Here is a 12,295-nt window from a genome sequence, read left to right as displayed (position 1 = left end):
CTCCAACCAGCTTTGGGTTCAAGTTATTTAAGTACCTAGCTTGTGGAGAGGCTGTGAAAAATAAATAAGGCAGTACTTACAAGGCATTCAGAACAGTGCTTGGCACAGGAAAAATTCAGTATGTGTGCAATGTACACTAACTTACATAGCCATTGCTGTGAAGGTTGAAAAAAGATAGCAAGAACTCATTTGTATATATATATATATATATATATATATATATGTATGTATGTATAGCGAGAGAGAGACAGAAGCAGAGAGGGAGAGAGAGACAGGAAAAGAGAGAGGGAGACAGGGAGAGAGACAGAGACACAGAGACAGAGGAAGAGAGAGACAGATAAACAGAGACAGAGAGAGAGAGAGACAGAAACAGAGACAGGGAAAGACAGAGGAAGAGGGAGAGAGAAATAGGGGGAGAGAAAGAGACAGAGAGAAAGACAGACAGAGAGAGACAGAGGGAGAGAGACACAGAGAAATGGGGAGAATGAGAGACAGAGAGGGAGAGAGAGACAAAGAGGGAGAGAGATGGAGAGAGAGAGACAGAGAAATGGGGAAAGAGAGACAGAAAGAGAAGGAGACAGAGAGAGAGGCAGAGGAGAGAGAGAGAGAGAGAGAGAGAGAGAGAGAGAGAGAGAGAGAGAGAGAGAGAGAGAAGACCTCTGGTCAGTCTTTTCCTCTTTTGAATGCATGCTGTGAAGTGTGGGGTCTACCTGGGTCTACACCACTCCCAAAGGAGTAGAACAGATACTGTTAATGCTTTACATAGTCTTTATTAGCAACTGAGTCTGGTTAGAGCATGAGGATGAAGAAGAGAGATCCCAATTCTGTTCTTTTAGCTCTGTCTGTCTGTCTGTCTGTCTGTCTGTCTGTCTGTCTGCCTGTTGTCTTTTTTATCTAAGAATCAATCTACCTACCTATCACCTATCTAGATATAGACCTGGAGAAAAGAGTGCACCAGTAAGTTTTGTTCATGTCAACTTAAAGGGTTGTGAACTAGATCCTTAAAGATGAGACCGAGACTCCCTGTCTTGTACCTGTGAAATTTTCAGCCAAAGCAGTATAAATTGCTGCTTCAATGACTTCGCAGTATTACATGTGCACATAATTCTAAACTCTACAGGAACATGTCTCAAATGATTCATAATTATATTTATAATTTATAATTTCACAAAATCTTGCTCAACATTTAGCAAATAAATACCTGACCACTTAAATTGTTTCTCCTTCTTGATATTTTAGCAACAGATGATTCAAAGGAAAAACAGACCTCAAAAGTAAAATAGAGAAAACAGTGATTAAAAAAACCATTATAATCATACTCCCTGTTAACTACCTTGTTAAAATAACTCTAAGATAAACTTTTTTATTAAAGATATGCATATGTATGACATTATCTTACTGGTTAGTGATGTGACATTTATTTGAATCAAAAATCTATGTGATCTTTTTAAGTATCCCAGACATTTTCTTCATTAGCTAAAAATACAAAAATTTAGTGAAGCACATACAATAAAGTCCATTGCAGTAGAGAATATGTTTAAATGGAGGATTTAGGAGATATTTTTTAAATGGACTACTAAGATTTTTTCCTCTATTATTTCATTAGAGAGAGAGAAGGAATTAAAATTGGAAGAAACATATCAATCATGTTATTATTTGTAGTAAACATGTTTTTGTACAATGAACTAAATAAAGCAATGTTCCAATAGTGATGGAAGAATTATAAATCTGAAATAGATTACAATAACTTATCATAATCAAGCAGAAAAGACATATATTAAGTTTACTTATAAATCAATATCAGATTGACTCAAAGATTTACACAAGCCAAGAGGTAGCTCTTTTATCCCAAGAAAAAAAATACAATTTCATGCCACCATGTTATTTATGCTATAAAAACGTATGTTAGAAATAAACTAACGTGTGTTTTTTTCCATGTGTGAGTTTGAAAGAGCTTGGTGTCACTGCACTGTACAGCTATACTATTTGAAACACTAATGGCCACATGAATCATGGAGAAGCATCTTACTGAGTTCATGATGGAGCAAAAGCATTTTTTCCAATCAACAGTATCCTTGTGGTCTTTACTGTCTTGGCTGAATGGAGAGTGTGAATGAATACCATCGCCTAACTCAAGCTGGCAGCAAGGAGAAGCCAGGACGCCATGGTCCTTAAGTGCTGCGTAGCATCCTGTGTAGTATGTCATGTCAAGGAAGGGCACCCAGGGGAATGTGGTCATATTAACATTATGAAACCAAACTTCTCTCATGTTGAAATTCTGAGAGACAGACTCGTTAGTACAGGTATCCTGAGAGTAAATAACTGTTTTGTTTCTAATGCACCATTAAATATAAAAACTGTTTTTCATTCTATTTGGTCATCTTATGGGTTTATAACAACTGAAAACATCCCATGAATAAGATATTCTCCCAATAATCAGAGAAACTTTAGCAATCAGTCTATAAGATATTGATACACAATTAAACAGAAGACCCAATGCTATTATGGGCTTCTGTACTCTTTTAGAATATTTCGCTGAGTTTACACACCTATAATATTCAACAACGGAACTTAAAAAAAAATTGGGGTATAACTATGAATGTCCATTTTGTATCTGTGTATTCAAAGTGGTTGGGATAGATATATAGTTGCATTCTCTTAATGAATAGAATGTTTTTTCTAATGGTGTTTGTAAGTAGGATCACAAGTCTGCATCTTGTACAGCAATTAACCACTAAGAAGAATATATGCAGTGTATTATTTGTTGAAAAAAAAATATGTATAAATGCACGAATTGTGATATTGCGGAAACACAGATATGTGAATGATCAATAAAGTTTGCAATGTAACCTGAGGAGAAAAAAAAAAAAAAAGAAAGAAAGAAAGCCATGCTGTTAAGTTGAAAAAAAAAAAAAAAAAGATATTGATACAGGGAAGTAAAACTCCTGACCTGGTCTGGATGAGTTCATGTTCTCTAAAACCAAAGAATGAATTTTAGGAACAAATGGAGGTTGAGAGTAGAATATTTTATTGGGAAAGAAAGCTTCTGTCTCAGAGAGGACAGAAGGGGGACCCGAGCGGGTTGCCCAGGAAGTTGTCTCTTTCAGTTTATTTTTATAGAGCAAAACCATGTGGGGCTAAGGTAGAGAGGAAGGGGTCTCGCTTAGGTAAAGTTGATTATGCCCAGGGCCAAATGGAGAAGCGAGTCACGAGTCACGGAGCAAGCGGGCATGAATATGGGACAGGGTTTCTTCCTGTTGGGGCTGGCTTGTGGGACAGGATCTCTTCCTGTTGGGGGCTGGGCTGGTGACTCACTTGGGTCTTTTCAGGTGATCACCTATTTACAATATCAATCCCAGGTACTACTCTTTAAGCATTTGTTTGGCCTTTAGGTCTTTTAGATCTGGCTCACAGCAGGAGCATCTGTCCCTCCCACAATTGCAAGGTAACTTGTCTTTGGTACTGTCTCCTTCAAGGGCCTTGCCCTGTCTGACTGCCTATTAATATTTCTATCTAATTTGGTTACCTATAACAATATTAGGTAATTTTTTCTTCATTCCATTAGGAAAGCAATAAAGACCTCTTGGATTAAACATTTCTTGTCAAGAAGAGAACAGATTTTATAAAAACATTGCCTTGGGGCTTTAATAAGTTACTGACTAAACAACTTTACCAATCATTGTTTTTTCTCAACACCTTATATAATGTGCCTGGTAAGGTGCTATGAAAATAATTTATCAATCAAACTTGTCAATTTCATAACAGATTTATAAACCTATAATAAAGAAATACTCATGAAAGTAGAAAAAATTTATAATTTGTATTGATAACTGGAAATTTAAAAGAGAAGTTGTTGAAGATCTTAAATTTAATGTTCATATAAATAATTCTATTTGGAAAATGACTTGAGTATTTATTTTATTCCCTGCCCATTTTTGCCCCTTCTGTGTAATGCAACCAGAGTTTTCAATGTCTGAGTTGTAGAGCAGCACTCATAGAACTTTCTACAGTGATAGAAATGTTCTAGATCCATGTGATCCAGTACGGTGGCCACCAGACACATGTGGCCAATGAACACTAGAAATCAAGATTGAAAAGAATAGAGCAGGTTTGGCAATCAAGATGTCATACTTAGCATTTAATGGATCATTCTGTGCATACAAGCTTGGGAGAGTGGGAGCCACAGCACATGGAAGATGAGGCAGAGACAGCAGGTGTACTTGGGGGTGAGGAGGTGGAGGGCGTACGGGATGAGGAGGCTCGGCAGAAGCCAGGCACGGGAACTGTTGATCTGGTTCTTACGTGGAAAGTGGTTGGAGGAGGGAGAAAGCTAGGAGTTATGTTCAGCCTTTGTGAGGAATAAAGAAGTTAGGCTGTAATTCCGTAACATTTAGTAAAGACAAGCGATAAAGTGAGGATAAATCCTACCTCGCTGGCAAGAATAGGAACATTCATGGTCCTTGGTGGCACGAATTGCTCCCCAAGTACAGAAGGTTAATTGTGCGGCTTGAAACTCTGGATTTTTCTCTGAGAAGCTATGAGTGTATAATGCTGCAAAAATAAGGTATTATATCATTTCCTTTGGAAGAAATTTTAGCAACACAATTTCAAGATTGATTTGTGAGCAAGATGCATTCTTCAAGTCCTCCATAATCATTTCCTAACGCTAAGTTACAAATTATTTTATTTATTTTATTTTAAATAGAATACAAGTTAGCAATAAAAAAAATTAGAAGTGACACAGGATTTCACTAAGCAAAATAATATAAATTCAAAAGTATTTGTTGTTTGCAGTGTTGTCTTCAGCTTAATTGTTCAGATTACCAGGTATGCATGCAAAATTAGAAACAGAGAGGAAAGAAGAAAGTTACAAGAACTTAAGAAGAAAGAGGAGGAAAAGTAAAAAAACTAAGACAAAAAGTATTAAGCATTAACTGCTCCTCTCCACAGACCAGCAGAAATCCACAGGACAATTACCCAAGCGATCCTGTGGACTTACACAGCTGTATCTCTTTCCCCGTTCCCTCTCCTGTCCTCCTTATCCAGTCATTTCCTCCTTTTGGACAGATTGATTCCCGTCACAGTGTCTATTGTACCCTTCACATTTTATTCACTCCTTCAGGTTCTTGCACTAGGGAGACAAACCGGTGTTTACACATGCAGGTCTGATTTATTTCACTTAATAGTATGGTTTCTAGTTGCATCCATTTACTGATAAAAGCTTCAAATTTATCCTTCTTATAACTGAATAATGCTCCATTGTGTAAAAATATCACATCTTTTCTATCCATCCTTACTTGTTGGGTATTTGGGTTGCTTCTAAGATTTAGCTATGACAAATTCTATTACTATAAACATGGGTGCAAATAAATTCCTGTGATACGATGTTTTCAGTTCTTCTGGAAAAATACTGAGGAGGGAAAAAGCTGGGTTGAATGGGACCTGCTATCCTAGCTTTGTGAGGATTCTCCACACTGATTTCCATAGTGGTTGTACCACTCTGCACTCCCACCAACAGTGCAGAAGTGTTTCTTTTCCCCACAGCCTCTCCAGCATTTGTTATTGGCTGATTTCTTGATGATAGCCATTCTTTCTGGGGTGAGATGGTATCTCAGTGTTGTTTGAGTTTGCATTTCTCGAATGACCAATAATGTTGAACATTTTTTCATATATTTATTTTCCATTTGTGTTTCTTCATCTGAGAAGTATATATTCATCTTAGATGCTATTTTTGGATTTGATCTTTGACCTAAATTACAAATTCTAAAACACTAAAATGTAATTTCAAAATTTAAATTGATGCCTCTACACCATGATACCAATCAAAAGTCAAATATGACTGAAATCATAGCATTTATTGAACAGAGTGCACATTGTGGGTGAGAACCATGCAGCCCAAACAGAACACATGACTCACCAAGGTTTACCAGTATCCCAATTCAGGTTTTTTAACCCAGCATCCTCACCTGCTAAATGGCTTATCTGGATACTTGGTTGTTGCTATGTATTAGAGAAAGGGGAAAAGAGAAAATTTCTTTCTATTACTAATTTTTCATTGATATAATAATTGTGCTTATTCCTGAGGTATAGTGTCATAGTGCTATACACACACACCCGCACACAGACACACACACACACACACACACACACATATAGTGTGATGAACAAATTAGAGTAATTAGCAAAATAAAAATATCTGACTGTACGCCTCATTGGAAGTTATTCTTCTTCTTTCCATTTCTCAACTAGCACCATTTGCCTTTGAGTTCATTCTCATAATTAGCATTATGCTTCTTACTCTTTTTGTTCATCTTTCAAAAGTAGTAAGTATCCTATATACTTGAAAATTTGACCCAAACAGAAAATAGCATTATACATGTAACACCTTCTTTTAAAATGTCTAACTGCCCTAGATTTTTGTCTCCCAAAAATCTCCCTTCTTAAAAGAGGAAAGGAAAGATAACATATGAATGGCTTAAAGGAAGGACAGTGGTCTAGCTTGATTTCATTGATGAAATCAACTCAGTGTTCAAAGACAGGCGTCAAATTTCCGGCTTACCTATAGGTTGTAGCTTTTCTAAACTGTAGATCCTGGTGTGCTTCACACAGGCCCAGCATCTTGTGTGAACTGAAGGTGTGGGCTGGTAATTTAGTATATGGAAAAACTAATAATGCTGCAGTAAGCAGATGGCACAAGACTTTTTTTTCAGGGCCAGTAACTCCTTCTTGAAAAAGCATAAGTCAGAGTATGTATGACACTTCTTTCTCATGCCTCCATAGTCCATTTCTGCAATAATAAGTCTTGCTCAAAGTGCACTCACTTATATTCTGAGCCATGCGGCACTGTGTGCACTGAGTGGTTTCTTGAGAGCAGCGTTTCCTGTGGCATCTTGCCAAGACCGGCTCTATTTGGTTTTCATTAGGCTTTTCATTATAATGCTGCTGTATACCTGGTTTATTCTGCTTCCTCCCAGATGGCTGCTGTCGCTTCAGCATAGGAAGGATGCCATGAGTAGGTAACATGCTTTTGTCCAATGAGTGCCCATTTTAAATCCCTAGTTACAGGACCATTCTAATGGCTTTAGTCTTTATAAGAATATTCAGTGATCTATTTGTGACATAGTCTGACAGTCAACTGTTTCCATCCATCTACTCTGTCTCTGTCCAGAGCAGGCGTTACTCTGACTTCGCCCTGCACCGGGTCTCCCTCCACGCATTTCTTGTTCCAGGAAGAGCCATCCAGAGCCACCTCCTGACCCAACCTAGTACGTAACACATTCAATCTCTGACTCAAACTTTTGACAGTTTTCAGTCGACCTGCTCCTTTATGCCACCACAGCTCCCACCTTGGACTCAGCCCACGTTGTCTCTACACCAACATTAGCAGCCTTCTTCTGGTCTGCACGGCCTCGGGATGACCCTTCCCATTCCTGTGAGGGACTGTCAGTACTGCTGCATTCCACGAACAGGCGTTCTGTCTTTTCTATTTGTAGGGTTTTATTGCACAATAATAGGAAAGTTTGATTTGTCCAGAAAGGCAGCCATCCAGATTCTTAAATTTCTATAGACTCCTCATTTTTTAAATATTGTATCTTTCGTTTTAAAATTTATATATAACACTTGTACTCATTTATAGGGCACAGAATAATAATTTGATATGTGTATACAACATATAATGTTCAAATCAGGATAACTAGCACTTCTGTCTCATCAAATGCATAAAATTTCTGTACACATTAAAGAAAACTTTGAACTCTTCTAATTACTTTGAAAAACATAATAAATTGTTTTAGGCAACAGTTACCTGAGTGTGACATTAGATTAAATTTCCTCTGTCTAACTGTGTTTGATACCCACACTGCAACCCTGCTACCTACCTGTCCCCCTTCGCCTTGCCACCACCACCTCTCTCTACTATGAGGTCATCGTTTTTGGTTTCCATGAACACATGAGATCATACATGTTTGTCTCTCTGTGCTGCGTTTATTTCATGTGGCAGTATTGAACTCATCAATTTAAAGAGAAACTGTAGCTTACACACCTGAAAGTCTCAAATTTGGAGGCAACATGATCAATAACCAGAGGTTTAAAATAATCATTAAAAACTGAGACTGCCAGGGCTAGATCAGTCCTCAGAAGTTGCGTGGTTATCATTTTATAGATTAAAAAAAAATTAAGTCTCAGTAACAGAAACCAAAATGATCTTTCTAACTTTAGAATCTGATCACATAATTCTTTTCTTAAAACCCACCTATGCCTTCATATCACGGCCAGAGTCTAAACGCTTCTGCATGGCTTCCAATATCTGTGTCGCCTTGTCTCTTCCTATCTTTCCCTTCTCCCCTTTTTTGTCTCTCCCAAATTATCCCACGACAGGAAGCTTCCAAGTGCACTGTTTTTCTTACAGGTTGTTGCTCACAATCTCCTTTGCTCTTCCACTTTCAGGACCTGACCATGTTCAGATATCATCTGCTCCCCAAACTATCGCATACCTCCTTTGAGCCCTTCATAGCATTCTAACAATTTTGAGCAATCTATTTCTGTGTATGGCCTGGAAGTCATGAACAGAGATCTGCATCTTGTTCATCATTTTCCCCATATTTTGATTAGGAGTCTGGATTTCAGTGTTTTAAAATTAATTATCCTGACTTTTAACCTGCCTAGTACCTGTCAATTTTTTTCTATCAGCCCACCTCACAAAATTTATTTTCAGGTTATTTTTTAAAAGCTGATTTATTCATGTCAATGTAGAGGTTGCTGATAATCTTAAATGAAAATTCATCCAAGAAGTGTTTAAATTTCCCAGGAACAGAATTCAAAGTCATGGGAATTAACCTTCAAGTGCATGTAATCCAACCATCAATGGTAAGATCTGTGGGGAGAAGGAAGTTCCTCAGTGACACAGTTGCCCTTACCCTCATAGAGTAATGACTGGATGTCATTGTTTATACAAACCAAATTGTTTGTTGGTTATTTATTTCCTCCAATATACATGTTTGATTTATCCTGTAATGTTTCTGCTTGTTTCAGGGAAGCAATGTTATGGAAGATCAGGATCTGTTGGAAATTGGAATCCTTAATTCTGGGCACAGACAGAGAATTCTGCAGGCAATCCAGCTACTTCCAAAGGTAAGCAGTGCTTTGTTGCCCTGTTCTCATGGACAGTTGGTTCCCATGGTCTTGAATTCAGGCATGCAAGGAGTATTAATACGCAAGTACGATATATCAACCCACAAGGGAAGGCCTTAGTAAGCCTAGTGCCCAGACACACATGACTACTATGGCCTTGCTTCTCTTTGTTTGACCTAGAAGGATGTAATATAGGAAACATTGCTAACCAATACTGCAGCTTGAGAATTTCTCTTCCATGAGAGTCTTAATACAGCCACCAAGTAGATCTCAGATTCAAGAACTAGATTCATATTGAGTAAATATAGACATGCCCTAGCTTAAAAACATCCTACCATAGAAGAGGCCCAGACACACATAGCAAGTCCTTAGACCTCATCTCTATGGTCCCCAGAAAGGACCTGCCTAGTTACAAGAATAATGAAACAGAGAAGTCCAAAGTGTCCCATCCCTACCATGCAGGTATAGTTCTAGATTGTCCTTCCCAGTACAGATGCAATTTGCCAACCAGGCAACATTTTTACTGTAAGCTGTGTTACCTAGCAACAGAGTTGACCTTCTGTTTGCCAACATGATTTTAAAGGAGGCTAAAGGAAGAGGTAGGATGTGAGTACTAGTATTTCAAGATATATAGGATATTAATTGATGAGGAATAGAAAGGCAGTTCAGGCCAGCAGCAGTCATATAATTACAGGTATGGTCCAGGCATGAAGTTGATCCAAGAATTAGGGAAATAATTAATAATGAAAAACTTGATGGGCTCTCTAGAATTTATAAACAACTAAACAACATTAGGGCCCCAAAGTTTAAGGACCCAATCCAGAAATGGGCATCTGAGATGAACATACACTTCTCAGAGGACGAAACTATAGAAGCTAATAAACACATGAAATAATGTTCCACATCACTAGCCATTCATGAAATGCCAATTAAAACAACACTGAGATACTATCTCACCCAAGAAAGAATGGCTATCATAAAGAAATCAACCAATAACAAACATTGGGGAAGCTGTAGGGGAAAAGGAACCCTTCTCCACTGCTTGTGAGAATGTAAACTGATGCAACCATTATGGAAATCAGTATGGAGACTCCTTAAAAAACTAGCACTGGAAATCCCATTCAATCCAGCTATCCCCCTTCTGGGAATTTTCCCAAAAGAACTAAAAACATCATATCATAGTGATACATGTGAACCTATGTTTATAGCAGCACAATTTGTCATAGCCAAATCTTGGAAGCAACCAAAATGCCCGTCACCTGAGGAATGGATGAAAAAGATGTAGTGTTTTTATACAATGGAGTATTACTCAGCTATAAAGAATAATAAATTCAAAGCCTTCATATATAAGTAAATACAACTTGAAGATATACTCATAAGTGAAATAAACCAGACCCACATGCATACATATTTTATAGTCTCCCTAGAGTAAGAACTTAAAAGAAGAAATAAAATTTGAAAGGTATAACATAACTAAATGGAAAGCGAGAAGTTAAGGGTAAAACAACAAAGTCAGGGCAAGGAGAAAAGCTAGGAAACATGACAGGGGCCACGTTTATACATTTATAGACACAAAATGGGTAAGGCAATGGTCCTGAGAATCTCCATCAGGTTTTTGAAACTAGTAATTCATTGGTAGGATTCTCACCCTAACTATATATGCTGATACCTGTGAACTAAGCAACTGCACCGAGGATAGCAATGTGTAGTACTAGGGCCATGCTTGGAATGCCTGTCATTCTGGACTTCTAAATACATACTACTTCTAATGTCATATCAATTACTGCTATACTCTCTCTCAAGTAAATGTTTGTTTAAAAAAAAGATAATAAAAGAAAACAAGAGACAAGAAAAAAAAAATAGGACTGTCCTGCTACAATGTTGTATATTGTTAGATTTCTAAATTTCTGTGTAAAAATGTGTAATTGTTTATTTTTTATTTTTTATTTTTTCACATTCAATAGGGATGTAAAGTTTAGCATATCAATGATTGTTAGAAAATACCTGTTCCATGTTATGTCTAAGATGTTTGATATTCAGACATAGTGAGGTTAAGCTCAACTGCCTATGTTATAGGCTAATAATATCATTAAGCTTCTCTTCTGGAGGGTTAACAACTTACATTTCCAGACCAAACAATTAGAGAAAAAGAAGGGCTACAAGGATAGCCCACACTTTGGCCCTAGCCCTTCAAGGTGAGTGAGGACACAGGACATAACAGAACCTGGACTGTAACATCCTATAACTCAGTGGTGTCCCAAATTTTCTGATCAAAAAGATTATGGGGCCAAAGAGGAAAATGATTGATGATGTAGTGTGTGCCTAAGGAGAGTCACATGGAGAGAAAACATTCTCTCAGGCTTTCACAGAGAGAAAATTGGTCAAGCAATGGCCGTGACTCATCCACATGGCTGATACTGACAAAGGATCTACAACTGCTGTACATGGTTTCAGGGTAAATCCTCAGAGGATTTGACTGACCTTGTCACATATAAAAGCTATATTTCTTGCTATATAGGTCTTGCCTTATCTTGGTCTTAACTATCCAGCAGAAAGGCATAAACACGAGGTCTAAAAGCTAAAGCCATAATAATATGCTGAGCTGTAAAAGGCTCGAGTCAACAACTTCTGATATTGCCAGTCCTACGGATAACCCACTACTATTCTGGTCTACTGGACTATATTGGATTATTTTGCTGAATTCATGCACCTACAATATTTGAATGGCAATGGAATACCCATCTCTGACAGGACTAACCTAAAAAGGAGGATATAAATGAGGGACCATTTTATAGTGGGAAAAAAAAATATATATATACAAATTAGGATTAGATATACAGCTACTTTCTCTTAGTTCAACGGTAGGAAAGATTTATACTAATAGTGTTTAGACAAGATATCACGTCTGTATCTTGTACTATGAATAACTACTATGAATACAACAATGTATTAATTATTGTAACTGTTCTACTAACCTATTTTGAAACTGTCTCATTGCTATTTCTTTCTCAATAAAATTAATTTAAGAAAAACTTGATGGGATGTCCACAACAGTGGGAATATACTTAATGCCACTAAACTGTACACTAAAAATGATAAGAGGGTAACTTACGTGTAGCTCACAACAATCTTAAAAATAATCATTTAGAAAAAAAGGGTTATACAG

General features: G+C 37.3%; 1 protein-coding gene across 6 annotated transcripts in view; it reads left to right on the top strand.

The window, feature by feature from the left end:
* The window catches only part of Anks1b (ankyrin repeat and sterile alpha motif domain containing 1B), a 1,319,834-nt gene that overhangs the window by 975,141 nt on the left and 332,398 nt on the right, over positions 1-12,295 (top strand). For all 6 annotated transcript variants that reach the window (XM_023716668.1, XM_004623821.2, XM_023716659.1 and 3 more), the window contains one exon: positions 9,031-9,129. In XM_023716668.1, coding sequence (XP_023572436.1) covers positions 9,031-9,129 — 99 coding nt within the window. The remainder of the gene's footprint in view (positions 1-9,030; positions 9,130-12,295) is intronic.

This window comes from Octodon degus, unplaced genomic scaffold (genome assembly GCF_000260255.1).
Source record: "Octodon degus isolate 3935 unplaced genomic scaffold, OctDeg1.0 scaffold00004, whole genome shotgun sequence".
NCBI lineage: Eukaryota > Metazoa > Chordata > Mammalia > Rodentia > Octodontidae > Octodon > Octodon degus.
The sequence above is the reverse complement of the archived record's forward strand: the minus strand, read 5'-3'. Positions and strand labels throughout refer to the sequence as shown.